At 42.7% G+C, this 21,570-nt stretch overlaps 2 protein-coding genes across 4 annotated transcripts in view; one reads left to right on the forward strand and one right to left on the reverse strand.

The window, feature by feature from the left end:
• Positions 1 to 3,350, forward strand: part of RARS1 (arginyl-tRNA synthetase 1) — a 35,403-nt gene extending 32,053 nt beyond the window's left edge. Inside the window, exons 13-15 of the mRNA XM_054038744.1 lie at positions 578 to 750; positions 2,137 to 2,384; positions 3,135 to 3,350. Coding sequence (XP_053894719.1) covers positions 578 to 750; positions 2,137 to 2,384; positions 3,135 to 3,244 — 531 coding nt within the window. The 3' untranslated portion in view covers positions 3,245 to 3,350. The remainder of the gene's footprint in view (positions 1 to 577; positions 751 to 2,136; positions 2,385 to 3,134) is intronic.
• A 196-nt stretch (positions 3,351 to 3,546) lies between these two features.
• LOC128842597 (rho GTPase-activating protein 7-like) overlaps positions 3,547 to 21,570 on the reverse strand; it is a 150,161-nt gene continuing 132,137 nt past the window's right edge. For 2 of the 3 annotated variants that reach the window (XM_054038741.1, XM_054038742.1), the window contains 6 exons: positions 19,970 to 20,186; positions 16,991 to 17,105; positions 13,717 to 13,929; positions 12,980 to 13,197; positions 11,577 to 11,750; positions 3,547 to 8,860 (listed from right to left, as the gene is read on the reverse strand). In XM_054038741.1, the coding sequence (XP_053894716.1) occupies positions 8,743 to 8,860; positions 11,577 to 11,750; positions 12,980 to 13,197; positions 13,717 to 13,929; positions 16,991 to 17,105; positions 19,970 to 20,186 (1,055 nt within the window). In that variant the 3' untranslated portion in view covers positions 3,547 to 8,742. The remainder of the gene's footprint in view (positions 8,861 to 11,576; positions 11,751 to 12,979; positions 13,198 to 13,716; positions 13,930 to 16,990; positions 17,106 to 19,969; positions 20,187 to 21,570) is intronic. The other variant, XM_054038743.1, reaches the window with a different exon arrangement.

A 21,570-nucleotide genomic window follows, 5' to 3' on the forward strand; every position in this document is an offset into this window, starting at 1 on the left:
CTCTCTGAGGTCAATCAGACAGTGGGGCAGAATACTAATTTACAGTTACATGGCATTTTCTGCCTTCCAAAGCACTTTACCAGCAATGCAACTTCACCACTAATTAGGTGGGGGGCCACAACCAGCTGACATTTTGGTTAAAGGCACTGGGCGCAACCACTAATTTTGCTGTCCATGCACACATGACAGGGCCTCAGTTTCAAGTATCACAGGAACAACACCTGCATGGGACTTCTTTGGCAGCAGGAAGTATTGTGCTGATCCTGCTGTGTTTCCAGATAATCTAGGTGTCCACCTTTATAGTAAGCCTTGATGAAATAGAAAATTCACTTAAGGGATAAGGACATTTAGCTGAACAGTCAGTGCTTTGAAATGGGTTCTTACTAGTTAATTTCCCTCTGGAAAAAGCAGTCAAAGCCCATGAGTTGACCGTGTTTCCCCCCAGCATGTTACTTGGCTGGTGCCTCTAGAATATTTCCTGCTGAGGCCTTTCCGTTTCTCTGGGTTTGTGGTGAAGCAAATGCTGTGTAGGGGACAGAATGGTTACAACTTGGTTTTTCTTTTTGGTCTTCCATAGGTTCTAACTGAAGAAGAACTGAAGGCTGCCCAGACATCAGTTGCTTTTGGCTGCATTAAATACGCTGACCTCTCCCATAACAGGATGAATGATTACATCTTTTCTTTTGATAAAATGTTGGATGATAGAGGAAATACAGCTGCTTACTTGCTCTATGCCTTCACTCGAATCAGGTAGCGCAAGAGTATTTTGGTTGCTTTAAGACCTAGCTTAAAATGAATTGCCCTTTAGATTGCAAAAAGTATAATACACCTCTACCTCGATATAACGCTGTCCTTGGGAGCCAAAAAATCTTACCGCGTTATAGGTGAAACTGCATTATATTGAACTTGCTTTGATCCACCGGAGTGCGCAGCCCCGTCCCCCCCCTCCCCCCGGCACCACTCCCGGAGCACTGCTTTACGGCGTTATATCCGAATTCGTATTATATCGGGTGGCGTTATATCGAGGTAGTGCGGTGTATGTCTATGCCATCTTTTATTAACTAAAAATAACAGAATTCCAGGGGAAATCTCAGCTGTGGTCTCCTTTGCTCTCCTGCCGCTTACTCAAAAAAAAAAATATTATTTGTGTTTGGGGCCTTAAGCCTGTTTCATTTTGTTTCCTGAGCTGCTTGCCCTGATGATATCTTTAAATGCCAAAGGAGGAGTCTAGCTGGACCCCTCTGAAAAGCTCTGCCTTGTTTAGTGTAAAATATCTACCATGCTTCATAACAGCTTAGCCTGAACTCTGTGCTGGGCTGAAACTTCATCTCCCTTGGTAAATCTGTTATCAGTATTATCAGGTGGTGCATGCTGTGATCTAGGCCCCATATGTTCTGAGAGGGCATGGAAGTGGAACTCCTTCTTGGCCACTCACTGCAGGCTGTCCTGCCAGCTGGAGGGAGAGCATATCTAATTTTTCTAGCAGTGTGGCCATTGTCTTGTTTTCTGCCTTCATGTCTCGATGGAGCCTACTTAGTGAACATGGTCAACTTCCTCCCTCAGAAGGGGCAGGTCTCTTTTCGATACACATGCTCCAGCAATGTGTGGAGAAGTTTTCCAGGCAGGCATCTCTGAGTGACGTTACAGGGTAGAGCTCTCTCCCAAATGAATATTTGTATAGGTTTATTAATAATTACATAGCCCACTCTCACAAGGGAACTGGGCACCACCACCTCTTTTGGGTACCTGTCCCTGCTTCCTTCTCCCATCTGTTACTGCTTTCCCTTTTTTCCACTGCCTCCACATATACTTGAGCCCCCAGGCTTCTTCCCACATCAGTCCCTGGTCACCTTTAAGCTTCTCATCCACTGTTCCTCTTGTATGCGTGTCTAGCCCCTTGCTGCTTCCATGCACTAATGCCTCCACCCAGTGCATGCCTCCTGCATTAATTGCCTATGTTCTTGCAATGTACTGAATATTTTTCTATGCAGTTCAGGCCGTTTTCGAATATCTGATTAAGTTACCACTCCGTAGCTAGATCATTCAAATCAGAACCCCTTTGCTTTCGGCCCTTCAATCCTGTTGTAAAATTCCATACATAAGCATAACCAATGCTGGGCTGGTTTTTTTTGTCAGATCTATAGCACGTCTGGCCAACATTGATGAAGAGATGCTGCAGAAGGCAGCTAGAGAAACAAAGATATTACTGGACCACGAAAAGGAGTGGAAACTGGGCAAGTGCATTCTGAGATTCCCTGAGATTCTGCAGAAGATTTTGGATGATCTCTTATTACACACACTCTGTGACTACCTCTATGAGCTGGCCACCACCTTCACAGAGTTCTACGATAACTGTTACTGTGTGGAAAAAGACAGACAAACTGGTGAGTGCATCCCTTAAACTTGCTTGCAACAAACACATCTCTGTGAGGTTGTAATTGGAGAATTCTAACGATACAATTGATCAGGTTTGCACCAGATTCCAAACTGAAAGGTCATAATAATATCCAGGAGTGGGGAGTCTTAATTTTGTGTTCAGGATGCTGCTACTACAGTAATTCTTGGTTCCAAGGTAACTAATGCACAAGCATGTCAAGGCAGCTTTTCGTTGTAGCTCTGCAGAAAAAACTGCTAATAGTAAATAATATCTAGTTTTTACGACAAGTGATTTTTATAAACAAGTGCATGTCTTGGCCTATTCAAAAAATAGAGCTATTGCCGTGTTTGAAGGAGTGCTGTCTGTGGCCCACATTGACTGCTCTTTCCCTGCTTTATAGAAGACTCAACAGTTCCCATTTATATTTAAAAAAGAAATTCATCATACATATAAAAACAACCTACAAGTGCTCAGAATAAGTTTAGTTTTCCAAGTGCTAGCACACGTAACAAAACTTTCTCAAGTAGAGAAGAAAGTGAGCATTAGTGATCATCTCTCGTGAAAAATGCTACTTGCTGTACCTCCTGGGTGTATTAAATAGTGCATTTTTACCAATCCCTTTTAGTGTAATGGAAGCCACATAATTCTAACCGTACTACATCATGGAAACAGCACAAATGCCGTGACTGTAATGTCTAATTTGTGAAGCTTCCTGACCATCTAATTCAAGCTTGCACTATTTTTCTTTCTTCTTCAGGAACGATAGTGAAGGTGAACATGTGGAGAATGTTGCTGTGTGAAGCAACAGCTGCCGTCATGGCCAAAGGGTTTGACATCCTGGGCATCAAACCAGTCCAGAAGATGTAACTACTTCTGCACTTGGACCTCTTGTATTTTACTAAACTAGTTTTCTTAGCTGTCATAGGAGTCTTATTCAAAACCTACTTTAAAAATAAAAAAAGTGCTAACATTGTGTGGATTGAACTTGTGTATGCTGCCCTGTATGTGGGTGGCATATTGTCAGTGTGACGCTTTAAAGGATATGAAACTCTTACACACAGATGCCTGAATTTATATATCGCACGCTGAATAGGTACTCAAAAAACAAGGTTAAGAACGCATCAGTAGTGTAACCTGGAAGAGAGACAAAGAGAGAGAACAGAGCTGACAAGTGTTTGAGGGCTGCACCTTTATTAGAGGTGCTTTGTCCAAGCTATTACAATCTGAGTATTGCAACCAAAAGTATTTACAGAAAAGGAACAAAACTGAGTAAATACAAATCTGAGGAAAGTGGTTAAATTCTTATGCATATTAACATTCCAGACTTTCAAAATATACAAAGCTATAGTACCCGAGGCTGCCCTGTGCACACTATGTTGCATAGCCTCATTTAAGTGTTTTTCAATAGCTTAAGCTTAATTCTTTTGAAAGATGCAGTTGTAGACACACCAGTTAGATCAGTGATATTCAGATCGCCAGGAGTGCAGGAGACAAAGAGCCATAGTACGTGAAATCATTGTTTCATTTACTGTATATTCATATTTAAACAGTATGATGGGAAATATTTAGTTTTTATTTATATTAGTCTCACAGAAAAAAGGCCTGACCAAATATTCTTATTTTATCAACTACAATTAAATCACACTTTTAATATCATGAGCTACAAAGAACCACAGGGGAAACAGAGATTTAGCTTATTTTAAGTTCAGTTGAAGCGGTGCCTGTTTTGTATCTGGTACTATCGAGCTTAAGTAGTTTCACCTATCGCTTGTCTTATTCTCACTTATCAGCACCTAGAAAGAAGACAGTTGAAACACTGTTTCTAATACTTATGTAGGGTTCAGGAATGTGGCAAAGCCTCCATAAATTACTAGCAGTTGGCACATCTATGTTCTGCATCTGCAGCTGTGCCACTGATGTCTAAGGGTTGTTTTTTTTTAACTATTGTAAACTAGAAATAGATTAAATAAAGCACCTGCTTATACTGCAGCATAGCATACATCCAGCCAAACAAAAAGTTTCCTCTCAGGGCATTTAAAATCATTAGCTGCTATTGCACAATACTAACCTCTCTCACTTTTCATTGTAAGCATGGTACACTGGACTTTGTAAAGCTTACATATTATAGAGCAATTTTTTTAAAATCACTTGCTGTACCTGTTACAAAATTCAGTATAGCATCCCTGACCATATATTGCTATATTTTTACATGCATTGTCATTGTTTGTGCTTACATCTAAATGTTTAAGTACTTAAGATGTCCGGGTTGCTTAGTATTTTTTAAAAAGCTGCATTAGCATTTAGAATAGGATGCAGTGTACCGGAGGTAGATTGAGACCCAAAGTAATGCAAAATTATCTCCAAGCCTGGCTCCAGGTTTAGCTGTGTGACTTGTTAGCAGAGCTTTTACATTTTAAATCGCCAGCTCAGGAAAACTTGTCACCACCTATATTTCCAGTGCTGCAATAAAGTTAATCTGGCAGCATTACTATGAGCATGTGGGGCCTAGCGTCTAGTTTTCAGTGGGGTTTAAGAGCAAAATGGTAAAATAGCATTATTGTGGGTGCTGGTAAGTCTGCTAACGTGCTCTCTCTCCAAAGAATGGCTATACTGCGTCAGCCCAGTGGTCCATCGACCCCAGCAGCCTGTCTTCTGCCACTGCCCAGTGCTTCAGAGGGACTGAATAGAACAAGCAAGCATTGAGTGATCCATCTCTAACACTCAGCTTGTGGCAAAAAGAGGCTAGGGAACATGCCACTGATGGACCTATTCTCCATGAACATAGCTTGTTCTTCCTTTGAACCCTTTTAGCATTGTTTTGGCCATCACAACGTAAGTTCCATAGGTTGACGCTGAGTTCTGGGACGAATAACTTGCTTTTCTTTGTTTTAAACCTGCTGCCTATTAATTTCATTGAGGGGCCCCTGCTTTTTGTGTTATACTTCCCTTTTGCCACACCATTCATGGTTTCATAGATCTTTATCCTATGTGCCTTGTAGCTGTCTGTTTTCTATACTGAACAGTCCCACTCTTTTTAATCTCTCCTCCTAGGAAACTGTTCCATACCCCTAATTCTTTTTGTTGCCTTGCTCCGTACCTGTCTCTTTCTTTGCAATAGGGTGACCAGCCCTGCATGCAGTATTCAAGATGTGGGCATGCCATAAATTGATATAGTGGCATTATCTATTCCTTGCCTCGTGATGCCTAACATTGAAAACAGCTAACAGTGACCAATCCATCCAAGGTCTTTTTCTTGAGTGGTAACAGCTAATGTTGTATGTATAGATGGGCTTATGTTTCCCAATGTGCATTACTTTGAATTTCATCTTCCGTTTTTGTTGTGGAGATCAGTAAGAACCTTTATACTGCTTCACTGCCACCTCATTGCTCATGTTGGAATGGTCCCCAGACAGATCCCTGGGGCACACCACTCTTTACCTTGCTTCCTTCTGAAAATTAGCCATCTATTCCTACCTTTGGTTCTGTGTTTTAACCTGTTACTGATCCATGAGGGGCCCTTCCCTCTTATCCCATGACTCTTAGGATTTTTTTGGTAAAGGACCTTGCTCAAGTATTTTATCAACTGGCTTACCTTCAAAGAATTTCAGTAGATTGGGGAGGTATGATTTCCCGTTACAAAAGCTCTGTTGACTCTTCTGTAACATCTTGTGTTTATCTTTGCGTCTGCTAATTCTGTTCTTTACTATAATTTCACTCAGTTTGCCTGGTACTAAACTTAGTCTTATGAGCCTGTAGGTGCCTGGATCACCACTGCAGCCTTTAAAAAAAAATGGGTGTCTCAGTAGCTAGCCTCTAGTCAGCTAGTACAGACGTTGATTGAAGTAGGTTACGTATTACCCATAGCATTTTCCTATTTGAGTTCCTTCACAACTCACTCTTTGCTGAATGCCTTCTGCTGACCGATTACTGTTTAATTTATCACTTTGTTCCATAAACCTCCTCTATTGCCACCTCAGTCTGGGACAGTTTGCATTGTCACCTAAAACTAATACAGTAGCTCACATCCTCTGCAGTAAAGGCGGAGTCAAAGAATTCACTTAGCTTCTTGACAATAGCCTGCTCTTGCTTGAGTGCTCATTTAACACCTTGGTCCTCCAACTTTCCTGATTCTGCTGTTCTCAAACTTATTTTTGCTTTGTGTCTTGTTCTTCAATTTCTTCTTTTGACTTACCCGAGTTTATGCTCCTGTCTGTTCTCTTCAGTAGGATTTGACTTCCAATTTTTTTTTTTTTTTTTGCTTTTACCACTTTTACTTTGTTGGTCCTCTTACTATGTTTTTTTCATTTGGGACCTCAATTATGGTGTATTTAAAATATTTCCATACCATTTGCACACATGTCACTGGTGTGGTTGTTCCTTTTAATTTAGAGTGAACTAGCTTCCTTTTATGGAATTCCCTTTTCTAAAATTAAATGCTATTACAGTGGGCTTCTGTGTGTCCCCTCCTACCCTCTCCCCCATGTTGTTAAATTTATATTATGGTTGCTATCAGCAAGTCTTTCAGTAATATTCACCTCTTTGCCAAACATGCTCAATTTAGGACTAAATCAACATTTGCTTCTCCCCTTCTGGGTTCCAGAACTAGCTGCTCCATGAAGCAGTTTTTTGACACCACAAATTATTGTCTTTGCTTCCCAGCCTGAGGTGACCTGTACCCAGTCAAATTGGGGATAGTTAAAATCTTCCATTATTACTCAGTTTTCTATTTTTATAATCTTTCTCCCAAACCATTTCACAATCACCATCGTGGACAGGTACGAGGTAAGAATATAGCAGTAGGAATATTTTATTATTGAAGTATAGAATTTTTAGCCAGAGAAAGTCTGTTACAATTTGATTCACTTAAGATTTTTATTGTATTTGCCCTTATTCTTTCTTGCACATGTACCAGCAGTAGGCCCTGCTCCATCAGCACTACCTCATCTCTCGTTCCTATATATTTTGTACCTTCCTCTTACTGTGTCTCATTGATTGTCATCCTTCCACCACAGTGCTGTGATGTCTATTATATCATTATCCTCATTCAATACCACACACTTATCTTAGTATTTACACGTACAGCATTTTGATACAAGTAGTCACTTTTTAGCTGTCAGTCATTATGGGATGTAATTAAGTGGAACTCTCTTTCATTTGACTGTCTCTTCAGTTCCTACCTGTGCTTTACCGCACTAAGAAATCTATTGGTGATACACTGTTCAGAACTTCTACTTGCTGTTGGTAAGACACTGATAACATTCACATCACCATCAGTGTAAGGATGTAACATTGCTACTTTGCATGGCATACACCTAAGCAACTCTAAATCACACCTGCAACGATGAATGAGGTCCAAGACATCATAAATCAAGGACAAGTTAGTTTTACAAGAACACTCCCCCTCCCCCCCACAGCTGTATAAAACATTTACCTCTAGGAGTAGCACCTTAATTATCTGTGTACACACACTTTTTGGTTTTCATGATGAGCAGCTTATTAAAAGGTACATAAGGAATGTTTAACCATGACTGGAGTTCAGAAGACAAGCACAATGCCTACGATTGAGCTCAAGTGACATAAGTTGCAGGTTAAATGCAGAAACTGGTTTTTGATAGTCCATTCACATAATTTCTGCTTAGTTAGCTTGGTTAGGTTGACTTATGGCCGTTATTTAACAATTGAAATGTATTCCTAAAGCTTCACCATGGTAAAAGTAGGCAATGTTCTCAAATGCAGGAACTCTACCCATCACATTAAACAACCACCCCCACTAGATTTGGTTTTTTATTATGTAAAAAGGAAGTATCAAGAGAGTTAACAACATATGCTAAAGTATTTAGCTCCCTCTAGTAAAAGGCATAGGTTTTCAGGCCTATTTTCAACTGTAAAGAGGTTAAAATTAACTTCACATCTCCACCACCTTATTCAATAAAAAGAAAATTCAAGAGACATAATACTCTAGAATGCATAAAAGTCTACATCTTATAAAATACTTAATGCGTATTTGGAAAAATACCATATTTTTAGTTTAATAACTTACTTTATAACTATAATTTTGAACCAGCATATTTTGTCTTTCCTGGATGTAACAATTGCATTTTATAATTTCGTATATATACATACACACATTTGACCTTTTAGCTATCTCTGTGCAGCCAGTTCAAGAACAGCTTCCTGAAACTGGAAAAAGAAAAAAAAGCAGCTTTATAAAATTACTATTTTACATTACATTATAGGCCATTACAAATTACTTCTTGGTTTATTAGTTTTAAAATATAGGCAAGTCTATGAGTCTATAGCTTTTAAAATGATAGCAGAGGAGCAGTTCATGCCTCCGCACCAGTCTCTGTTTAGAACCAGGTGCTTTAGATTTTCATTTCCTTTGTGTCATTCCTGAGAGGTTTGAAGGAGTCTTTTATCCTCATCAGTTCTGCAGCACACATATGACCAAAAACTCTGTTGTACCATTCTGTTGTTCGTCCCCTGTAAACCAAGAAGTTGATATATTAGCAGCCCTTAAAATAAGGGTCTCAAACACGCGGCCTGGCCCGCCAAGCTCCCCGCGGCCCCCCCGCCTAACCATGGGATTGCCCCCTGTGAGCCCTAGCCCGCTCTCTGAAGTGGCTGGCAGCATGCCCCTTCGGGCCGGGGGAGGGGAGGGTGGTAGGGGAAAGGAGGCAGAGGGCTCCTGCATTGCCGCCTTCCAGGCACCACCCCCTGCAGCGCCCATTGGCCGGGAACAGGGAACCACGGCCAATGGGAGCTTCGTGGGAGGTACCTAGAGGAGCAGCAAGAGCAGTGCATGCACAGAACCCTGAGCCCCCTCCAGGAGCTGCAGGGACACTGTAGGCTCTAGGTAAGCGGCGCCAGACTGGAGCTTGCACCCTGCACCCCAATTCCCTGCCCTGAGCCCCCTGCCACATCCCACACCCCTCCTGCACCTCAATCCCCTGCCCTGAGCCCCCTGCCGCATCCCACACCCCTCCTGCATTCCCTGCCCTGAGCCCCCGCCGCACCCTGCACCCTTTCTGCACCCCCTGAGGGCAGCGTTGGGGTGGGGACTTCGGGGAAGGGGTTGGAATGGGGCAGGGAAGGGGTGGGAAGAGGTGGGGCAGGGGCAGGGCCTAATGGAAAGGGTGGCGTGGGTGCGGGGCCAAAGGCAGAGAGTGGGGGTGTCAGTGATGCGGCCCTCGGTTCAATGCACTAGTCCTCATGTGGCCCTCATGGTCATTTGAGTTTGAGACCCCTGCCTTAAAAAGATATTTTAACAGGACTAAGCACTTCATTTTCTTCTTTCTGTCCACTACCTTCTTAATTTGTAAGCACATACATGCCTAATTATTATTAGTACTGCAGTAGTGCCTACATGCCCCCACCCTCACAGTGTGTGTGTACATACAAAAGGCCAACTCCTCCTTGTAAGATAGTTTGGCTAGGTCTGGGAAAGAGAAGAAGGGTTTAATGCAAAAATGCACTAATTCCAGTGGAGAAACAGTGGAAGAGGTTCATTTTCTTATCACACCTAGGTTATAGTAGAATTTTTGACTGGTCATCTTGGTGTTCGCGATTAATGACATTTTGCTAACTGCTGCAAATCTCTTCCCAATGGGTATTGGGGGCACATCCATCAAACCTTCCAAATGAGCCATTGCAGCCATTCCCCAGAGTCCCACGTGTTTTTCTGTTCAGTGACACTGGTCACTATTTCGCAGCTTGATGCAGACTGTTTAGTCAAAGTGGTGCCACTTTACTTGGGACTCTCGCCCCTTTGGGTTTTGGTTAATTGAAACAAAATGTAGCAATTCAAGTCCATTGGACATTTCACAGTGAACTCAAAATTGGCTCACATTTCTGGGAGTTTTCCAGAGCTCAGACAGGAAGTGAGTCATGCCCAGAGGTAAAGAGAGATTACAGTATAACACTGTGTCTCAAATGTTTTTAAAATTGAGACATGCAATTTAAAGCTGACCCTTCCATCTCCCAGCAAGACCATCCCTTACAAGATAAGTCACATCTCTTGGCAGCATTGAGGTTACTAGAATTCACTGTTCTTGGGCAGAATATGTTGTGTATGAGTGAAATCTAACTTTCCTCCAACATCATACATCTCCTCCAACTCTCTTCCACCAGCTTATTTATTATGAAACACCATGGAGAAAAAAATCCCTCTACACATAATACCCCATTTGCCTGCCTTTGATTAAACTGTGTGCTATGTCCCCCTCTACAGGTCCGCAGCAAGGCATATCCTGCAGAATAACTACTCTGTGCATGATTGAAGCTCCCATTTTACCAAAGGTTTTGCATGTCCCAAGATTTTACAATATTGGGGGTTAACTTGTACCTGTTTGTTTGTTCTAGGGAGACAGAGTAACAAGAGTCATCTTGGTTTCTAGAAATCTAGCTAACATGCAGCCCCCATCGTCACTCACGAGAACGGCTTCACCAGCAGAGAATGTGAAGCAATCATCTTTCCCAGCTTCTAGATATTCAGCATTGGATTATACCAGTTGATTGGCGTTTTCTACCTCTCTCCCTGTAAACTCACACAAATCATTGCAGCCACAAATAGGGCAGCTATTATAAATAGCTCTCTAACAGCACACAATAACACTGTGCGACAGCTTCAGACAGGGTGTGATGAATAGTTCTAGTACTCACTGTGTTTGAGGCAATTAATATAAAATTCATAGTCAAAAAAATCTCAGTAAAAGATTATGTGGGATTTTAAATACCATCTGTCCCAATACCAAAATAGCTTTGTTGTCGATACTCTGGGGGTCAGAATACTTCTCTACAGTGAGCACAAACTCAAACCTGTAGTAGACAACCCACTTGGCAAAGACATCTTTGCAGATACACAAAATAAATCAACGGGCACTTCTTATCCAAAGACTTCAAAGTGTTTTTACACAGGTGAGGAAGTAGCATTATCCTCATTTCACAAGGGGGAACTTTTACAAGGAAGAGGGATTAAGTGGTTTGCCCTAGATCATCCAGCAAGTTAGTGGCAGACCCAGGAATCTACCCAGACTCCAGTCTTGTGCCCTCTCCACTTGAGTGCTAAGGATTATTGTGTGTTAATTTCCTCTATGTTACTGTAGAATACATGTGACAGAACATATTGGTGGCTGGAAAGCTGTGCTCAGGACCCAGCAGCATCATAGGGCTAAGGTAAAGAAGCAAACTAAAATGATACCTCGTGTCTGTCCGGCAGACGTGAGTCACTTTGGATTTCTGGGAGCCAACTGGTTCTATGAGATACTGACACAAAAGGACATGGGCCAAAATCCCATGCAGAGTAGCTCCTTCACTGTCAACTGAGGTAGCTGCCAAAATACAGGTGCCACTTTGGGGATCAGTCCTCCAAGTCCTAGAACAAAGAAGGGCATTTTTAGGCTGTTTCGCACAGATGTTTTTACATGGCTGGACAATCTGATGTTCTGCCTGTGGCATAAAGCAATATTCTGATGGGCAGAGACCAAATCAGTTAATGCATGACATGAATAAAAATCTTTTCCATGCCTCAATCCATATGGAGGAAGCTTACAAATCCTGCCATAAACGACCTATTATTTGTGTTGCACTAGCACCTACAGGTCATGGATGAGGGTTCCTTTGTCCTAGGCACTGTTCAAATGCATAATAAAGACAGCCCCTGCCCGGAACAGTTTACAATCCATATAGAAGAGACATATGGAGGAGCTAACTAAGCCCTTGTCTACACTACACACTTATGTCAGTATAACTACATTGCTCAGTTTGGAAAATCCACACCTCTGAGCTACATAGTTATAACTGGCCTAACCCACTGTATAGACAGCGCTATGTTAATGGGAGGGCTCCTGTCAACATAACTACCGCCTCTCTGGGAGGTGGATTACGTATGCCGACAGCATCTTCACTAAGCGCTACAGCTGCACTGGGGCTACACTGTAAGTGTAGACAAGCACTAAGGGTCCCAATGCTGCAACCAGATTCCTGCCCCCACAAGACACCACATTGCACATGAGCACAACGATCTGCTCAAGTGGATCCAGGGGCCTAAATCACCTGAGCAGATCTGGGAAAACCCCCAAATCAATCAATCCACCCACCTCTCCCACCTATACCTTCTTAGGAAGAAAGGGTGATAGAACAGGATCTATTCATTGTCATACTGGGCTACAATTTACATTTTTCCCAGATGCAAACCGAGGATTCTCGCACTGGGGAATAATAGAGCTACAACAACAAATGTTTGCAGTTGTGCTGTAATTTTTAGAAGAAAGGAGGCAGGAATGTGGCAACAATTTCTGTAAGCCTCCTACTGAGTCTGTAAGCCCTTTGGGGAAGACTGTTATTGTTACATGTGGCACATTGCCTGGCAAATGGGGCTGAGGGTTCTAGGCATTACCGCAATACACACTGTGTCACAGTAATGGACAATCAGATCGGAGGTTAGTTACACAGTAGGGATCCAGAAATAGGGAACTGCACCCCTTTTTGATTGACATGGAACTGGAACAACCCAGCATGAAATGCTGGGAAGCAACACGCACCACAGTTGGGCTATAAATTGTGTTTGGGAAACCAATGAGAAAAGTTACAGCAGTTCCTTACCTCAAAACCACATAATCCCGCGGCAGGAGGGGTGACATGCTTTCTGTTGTATAGTGATAAACATCTGTTTCATCATCCCAGGTCTCTAGGATTTTAGCCTGCTGCAGACTTGGGTCCCACAGATGCTGCTCTGTCAGTATGCGTTGAAGGATTACTTTAGGAGCGGCACTGATTTCAGTGGATGCCTTCCATAACCGGACGTGGTAGTTATCTTCCACCTTAGAAGACAGTTAATGGACACTAGTAGTCTACTAGGAGTAGATTTAGTGATTCGTTCCCCCTTCCACCACTCCCTCCCACCAGCAGAAACCTAGACAGCCTTTCACCAAGGTGTGTGTTACAGAAGAATGGTTCTAGGAGCCTAAGTGGAGTAAAGGGGGCTTTATAATCTGAATAAACTGCCTAGTCAGCATGGATCATGAATACTCATGTTTCTGGTATCTACAATGAAGGCCCTCTCTTGACTTCTTCCTACAAGGTAGAGATCTTGCCCCGATAATGGGGTGCTGTAGATGAGGATGTGCAAGTCACAAATGGATAGCTCAACTTTGAATTAATGCTAGACATAGACTACAAATAAAAGGCACCAGGGAGTTGCCGCTAGCTCACAAGGGCTCTGGAGCAGTTGCTGAATTGACATTAGGCAGAAACACAGCTAGTTTCAGCGCAGCTGCAAGCTCAGAAAGGTGCGTGATTATTAACTGCCAGCTTTGCTAACACCCCAGCATCAGATTTACCTTTTTATTTGCCAATTCCACACGTTCCAAGTTTGAAGAAGTAACCCAGCTCTTGAACTTTTCCTTGGCATCTCGCAGCAAGTCCTGCATGGAGTTCTCAAGAGAAACCAGCATGGAGTGCCTCATTGAGGCGGTCTGATTAGAAGCCTTTTCACTCAGGCCATTCTGTTCACATAAGTCATCACAATACTGATCCAGGCAATAGTCAGGCATCTGCAATGGGAGGGGATGTTGGATTCTAAGCACAGTCCCATCACATTTATTCTTACACTGGGAGAAGATCTACTAGGATAATGATCCTTAAGTGAATGTGAACTCACTATTGGAGAGTCTTCATGTAAAAGTTACAAGCGCAAAAGCAAGTGCCAATGAATATTCCAAACCGTTCTTTGAAAGAGCTGGGCTTGCTAATGCGGCGAGACTGTGAATGATCGATCAGCAATCAGGAGCAGCCCAACACGTTTTATAGCACTAGATGTGAAAATAAAAACCACTGCCCTGAGAAATGGGAAAGCTAGTTTAAGGAATGACATCCTCTCTCAGCAGCTAGAGCACTGTAGTGGGATTCCTACATTGAACTCCTGGCTCTTCCACCACTTCAGTGTGCAACGTGGGGCTAGTCGCTTCACACCCATCTGTACAACTGGAAAATTTACTTACCTAATTGGAGCATTGAGACTTTAACTATAATGTCTTATGCCAGGAAATCAAATGACTAAGTCCCATTAAAAGTGTATTCTGCCTATAAATGTGTTTGAAAACTAAACTCATTAAACCAACACCTCTAGGTAGATTTTATATTAATTCTGCAGAGACAGCAACTGAGGTAAAGGCACATGACTTGCTCTTCCTTGGGTTTGGCTATCTAGATCAATTTCATATGAAAGCCACAGCCTCAGATGTTCCAGGTAGTGAGGTTACAGCATTTTCTGGCTCATACCGAGAGATAGAGTAAGGATCAGACAGGAATTTCCATTTCTCAGCAGCAGTTCCTGGCTTATGGACAAGGTAGAGATGACTGATCGGAGACGAGATACACTATCTCCTTTGCATGTACATGACTTGCCTGACCTTACAGAGCGTGCCTGGGAAGCTGCTTACATCTTTTATTCTATGCCGGCCCAGGCTGTGGAGCCAGCCATCATGCGGATTATTGTGGGGGCTGTTGGCTGCATAGGAAGGAGGTCAGGCCTGCCTACTAGGGAGAGTATACACCCCAAAGTCTCATTAAAAAGCCCAGCCAACTCCTTCACCATGATAGACAGACTTAATGGGCTGAGAATACTTCTCTGATAAGGGAGCTTTCCCCCAGTGAGAGAGTCTTGCCAGTCTGGGAGCAGCTGTGATAACATATGGTTAATGGAAGAGTGCAGAAGGTTGTGGGTATGCTTGCAGAGGAAGAACAGAGGTCTTCTCCAGAGCAAACAACACATGACACTTCATTAGTGTCCTGATCTAGCACCTTCCATCTGAGTCTCCCAAGCTGCTTTGCAAATAATGACCAAGTCTCTCAGCAAGGGAGCTATTATCCCCACCTTACAGACACAATGATTATAGGCTCCTCAGTGGTAGTGACACCACTGCAAACCTGTCACAAGCACATCCTGCACCAGTACAAAAAAGGGGCTTGCTTGAGTGGGGCTTATCAGGATAAGGCCCATTTGACACTGGGAGAGTGCATCTACATTGAGGGTTTGCATCTGTAACTACCCCAACCCAGGCCTACGCGACTTCTATGTGACACAGCCAGTGGCAAAGCTGGGAACAAAACCCTGAACTTTCACTAGTCCCTTCGTTTATATATGTTATGCACCAGAGCCTGTTGCAGGTGGGGATGGCTCTTCTTTTCCACCCTGTTCTTTGCAGCTTCTTCCCCCGCCCCGCACAAATCCCTTTTCTATTCCCCCTCCCCACGCTGCACTCACTCTTCAAATACAGGCCATCGCTGAACGTGCCTAAGCCAAGGGAGGAGGCTGGAGGGATTGGAACATCCCACCCTCCTTGCCAGTGAAGGTATTTTGGAAAGCTCCTCTGGCCCTCCATGAAGCTGAAGTTTTTCCAAGGGGCCATTTCAGCACCAAGGTGGAAGGGACAGCCTGGCACCAATTAACAGACATATGAATGCTGCCAAGGGGAGTGGCAGAAGTGCCTGGATGCCAGACTGATTCTTGATCCTTATCCAGGTCTTGCCTCAACAGCATAACTGCAGACTCCCACGTGCAGGCCAGTTAGCCTGCTGGAGGGAGCTAACCAGCTGTCAGCGAGGCTGCTGTGCAGTACTGACAGCAATCTTCACAGGAAGAGGAAAAATGAGGGAGGAGAGGATGCAATTAGCTGCCTTCCCCCAGGGCTCCCAGCGAGGGGAACCACGCACATTTCCCCTCGTGAAAGATGTTTTAAATCACTCTGAGATGGCGAGCTCCCTTTGTTACACGCTTATCATTAGAGCCCTGCATCCCACAGATAGAAGGGGCTGGCCACTGCCTACACGTAGGCTACAATCAGCTCAGGGTTGTAGAGATGCCCTACCCGAGTCAGTCAAATGCTGGATATAGAGGATTCCTGGAGGCATACGCCTGTGGGGAAAGCGTTGCCAAGTTATTTCTATCTCTAACTGGTAATACATTTAGAAATGCTGTCCTAAGCCAAGCCAGCTGGAAAAAACAACTGCACAGAAATGGGACATTTTAAATAAACTCAGAGTTGGGTCTTAAAAAGAATCCTGATTCTGAGTTCTCAATACAGTGGGGCTAAACCAAAACCCCACCTCAACCTCTGTGGCTCGGGCCCACCTCCCAAGCACACAGATATATCCAGAGCCTCAGAGGACTGGGTTTATCACAGGAAGAAGGAAATGGATGGCAAAATGTGATCCTGCTAAGTACTGTAGAGCAGATACAATGACCTCTGCAACAGAATTCTCCTTGTATTCAGGTCAGTAGGACGCAGATACCACACTAAAGCATTAGGAATTGCAAGCAGAGAAAAGAGCAACAGGATAGTGAATCATAACTTAGCTCAGGGAAACCATCATCCTCAGTAAAAACAAATCTTCAGGGTTTGCTTCAGGGCTTGTTTGGATTATTTTAAAACTGTATTCAAGCAACAACAGGAGGACATTTACTCTTGCCAATAGGCAGCAAAGAACTTGCAGGCATGTCCAGTTTAAGTTTCAGGGCTGGAGCATCCTACTGGCATATTCACTTTTCTAATGAGCATGGTGGACACTTTCCGTAATGTTGTAACATAGGGGGTGTTATAGGAAGTGACATACCTGGAAGAGTCTGTTGCACTCCATGATCATGTGGGCCAGGCCTTGGGTGGCTGCCAGATTTTCGTTCAAATCTCTCTGGTCTGGTTTTCCCAGGCTGTACTTCCTCTGGCTGGACCTAGAGAGAGGGTTAACAAGGATTTTTTCAAAGGCACAGCCGAGTAAATCAAAAAAGTAAGAGGTGAAACACATCAGCAGCAGCCTGGAAGCTCTAGGGAATTTTCTCATTTACTCTGGTGTCTGAATTTCTGTGTTACAATGAGTTCTGTACACAAACAGCTTCACTAGACAAAGTCTTCTGTCATCACTTTCACATGGACAACATTGTGAAAGCCAGTGTCATTGTGAATAGTAGGCTGAATAAAAATGTTTCAGAGTGGTAGCCATGTTGAGTCTGTATCAGCAAAAACAATGAGGAGTCCTTGTGGCACCTTAGAGACTAAAATTTATTTGGGCATAAGCTTTCGTGGGCTAGAGCCCACTTCATCAGATGCATGAAGTGAAAAATATAGGAGCAGGTATAAATACATGAAAGGATGGGGGTCAGTCTAACGAGATAAATCAATTGGTATCCTGTTGTTAATTGATTTATCTCGTTAGACTGACCTCACACTTGGTAAAGCACCCCCCATCCTTTCATGTATTTATACCTGCTCCTATATTTTTCACTTCATACATCTGATGAAGTGGACTCTAGCCCAGGAAAGCTTACGCCCAAATAAATTTGTTAGTCTCTAAGGTGCCACAAGAACTCCTCATTGTTTTTGCATAGAAATGGTAGCCTTGAACCAAACTGCTGAGATACCAAGGATCACTAGTGCTACTGAGGCTTACCAAAATTTTGCAAGTAATATGGTCTTTTACTGAACAGCAATTAGATAGGATTAGCCAAAGAAATTAATGAGCTCTCATTGATGTGCTCAGCATCGAGTTAAGTGTTTAGTTACATCAACAACCTATGTAGACGGTCTAAAGACTTTTTATAAAATCATCACAATCCACAAAAAAGTGCTGTCATATTGCTATGTTTTGCTAACTCGTGTTATCAGTATTTTAGGTCTTTCCAGACATAATCTTTATATGACACTAGAAACACTCACTCACAATAGCTTTATCTTGGAACATTCCTACTGAACAACTTTAAAAAGTGCAAGCAATAAGGACCCTTGACTATTCCTTAGAGCCAAGCCTTTTAGAGTTTGTCCCTTTGAAGTCTGAATCGTAAGGTAAAATATTAACAACTAATTATTTGAACTTACGTTTCAAAGCACCCTTGATTTTAGGCTCCTTGCTGTTGCAATGTAGAGTTAAAAGTCAATCCAAATGGTACAAACCACTAAACTAGGAGTCTCAATCTCCCAAACATTACAGATTGCTTAATTCTGGTCAGGATTTGCAACTGAAAAGCTATCAATCACTCTGCCACATTCCTGGCTCCACTCAAGTCTTCTCTCACTATGATCAGCAGTGCTGTCATTGTTTCAGCTTCAGTGTTAGCTCTTCCCAGCAAGAGCTGAGCATCACAGGACTTGTTTTATAGGTAGATATGCATTTCGAGATGCTCTGCGCTTCTTAAAAGCAAATTCTTTACATTTTTCATCTCTATTTACTTTTCTCAGAGAGTGTCATTAAATCTGAAACGCACAAATACCACGCATGTGACATGCTTCCTCACCTAAATGGAATGTAATATCCTTATCATTAGATTGCATAAGATGAAGAAGCATCTGCTTTGACAAGGGCATGATGTTTTTGTCAAAAGAAAACAGTCCTTTCCTGCCTCAAAACAAGTTTATCCACAAGCACAGCCATACTGTATAGAAAACAAACAAGGCCTTGCATTGAGGCTAGACTAGATCCTGAATGAGCATTCTCAGAGGTTACTGTACTGATTCTACCTAGAAGCAGGGCCGGCTCCAGGCACCAGCTAAAGAAGCAGGTGCTTGGGGCAGCCAATACCAAGGGGCGGCACTCCGGCTGCTATTGGGGCGGCACGTCCGGGTCTTCGCATTTCGGCAGCGGGTCCCTCACTCCCTCTCGGAGTGAAGGACCTGCCACCGAATTGCCGCCGAAGAGTGGAGTGGAGTGGCGTGGCGCGGCGCGATCGCACTGCGGCAGTTTTTTTTCTTTGTTTTGGCCACCTGGGGCAGCAGAAAACCTGGAGCCAGCCCTGCCTAGAAGGTCCTTCATCACTGCATGAACTGCCGATAAAGGTTACACAATTAGGATATTGTTGCTTATTAAAATTAAAATCACCCAGTCCCCAGGCATCCTTATCACCAAAAAGAATTAGTACCTGAGCTGGACACTAGCTGCAGGAGCTTGAATCTGCAGCTGGGTTTTTACATGTAAATACTAACAGGAGTTTGGAAGCCCACTTAAATAAGTGCTTTCTACCTACCCATTTCTCTGGAATATAGCCATCTCTATTGCATGTTCTCTGAGTGCAAGCAGAATTATAAAAAGCAAACTTTATCAGGGAGACTATTCTGACAGAGACTATAAGGCACACACCGAATGGGTTTTTTGCTGTCTCTTTTGGCATAGATATTGGGAGAAACCTAATTTGAGGTTTTTGTAGTGGAATCAGGCTAAGCTAATGCAAATGATATGTCTTGCCACCTTCAGAATCTTATGCCAAGCCCGTGTTAACTAATACTTTGTGCATCCACAAAGAGTAAAGCTGTCTTAGTGTATGATGCTTGGGGTGGGGGGTGGATTCCTGAGATAACTGGGGCCCAAACTACTTAGGGCTTTGAAGAACGGGGCCTTAAAATTGATCTCGTATTTGACAGGGAGCCAGAAGAGCTGGAGCGTGACGTAGTCTCATCTCCCCTAAGGACTGAGCTGTCACATATGGGACAAATCTGAAGCACTTCCAGATTTTTGAACAGGCAAGGTACATTTTGGCTCATTTTATTTATGCAGTCAACATGGCAGAGAAACTCTTATTTAAGAGTTCAGCTGTTAAGACAATGATACCTAGATGATGATGAACTCTCTCTCCTTAAAGTATTGAGATGAAACAAGGATGGCGCGAGACAGACTGCAATGTTGGTCGGAGTCATCTGGTTTTCCTCAACAAAAGCAACTACATCTCGGAGAAAGAAGAGAAGAATTTTCAGAGCTTCCCGATTTTCGTCTGGGAGCAGAAGAATGGCAGCCTGGACTGCATGAAACTGTTGATCCTTTGGCAAATCTGAAGATAGAAGAATTAGGAAACTCATGAGAGGGTTTGATAAGATAAAACATTAAATAAAAGAATGAACAGACTATCCCCTAAATAGGGCATCAACTCCATACATCAGTTCTCCCGTTACTCAGGATCACGGGACAGTCCTCAGAGATGGCAAAGAGCTAAAAGGCCACCATTCCAGGTGTCGAGACACCTATTTGCACCAGTTTAGTAAAGCCAGTTAAATTAAGCCTCCACAAGAGGTTTACATAGTGGCTTATTTCAGCTGGTCTTACAGCTCTTCCTGATAGACTTAAAAAACTGAAATAAGGCTGTTTAAAATCCAGATAAGGGCTTGTCTACACCTGGAATTACTCAAAGACAGTTACTCCTGAATAACTCCAGAAGCAGAATGCACGCCAGGGTAGGCTAAACAGGAACAGCTGATTTACTTTAAAAATAGTTTTTTTTTTTTATTTAAAATCTTTGTTTGTTTTTAAATTGAAAACAAACAAACACTTCACCCAGAGATTTGGGATATTATTCCATATTCTACAGACAGGAAATAACAAGCAACTAGGACTCCTATAGTCAAGGCGCTGCCTCGAGGCAGCAAGACGCATGTTCCTCATGTCAAAGTAATACAACAAAACTCAAGATTTAATCTTTTTAGAAAGCTTGGGCTTATTTAAAGTTTAAATGCCTTTTCCAGGTTACAGAAAAGATTGTCATTAAAAAACCTTGAGGCACCAACATCACAAGTTCTTGCTGCATCTCAAAAATGAATTCAGTTAAAACAAACTACTGGAGACACAACTAATTCAAAGCAATTGCAAATGACGTAGTTTGCCTTATGGTTTATTCTTCTTTCAGACAATGTAGACAGGCTGACAGAACAACTAGAAATCAGCTGGTATTTCCAGTGAAAATGCCATAGCATGACTGCTGTTCCTGTGGTAAGAAGTACCTGATCTCAAGGTGCAGTCTTATTGAAATGAACAAGACTAGTCAGGTGCTCCTCAGTGAGAATAACAGATTATGCCCTAATTTAATACACAGAAACAACCATTTAAAAATCAAGTCAGAACACCAACCACAGAGTATTGTTAAAGGGAGAGAGAGAGAGAAAACACAAGGGTGAGGAAAATAGTATGTGTTATATAATCTGAGACCAATATTTTCATATTGATTTTAGAAGCCCATCTCGAGACACACTGGATTTTATTTGAGAAGTGCTGAGCACCTGCAGCTCCTAATGACTTCAACTGGGCTTAAAGATGCTCAGAACTTCTGAAAAGTCCCGCCCCCAGCAGCATAATGTTGGATTCTCAAAATATGGAGCACACAAAATCAGAGGTTACTTTTGGCCTAAATGTCCAAGAAACTCAGAAAATTAAAAAAGATTACA

Source organism: Malaclemys terrapin, chromosome 8, assembly GCF_027887155.1.
Source record: "Malaclemys terrapin pileata isolate rMalTer1 chromosome 8, rMalTer1.hap1, whole genome shotgun sequence".
In the NCBI taxonomy this organism is placed as follows: Eukaryota; Metazoa; Chordata; order Testudines; family Emydidae; genus Malaclemys; species Malaclemys terrapin.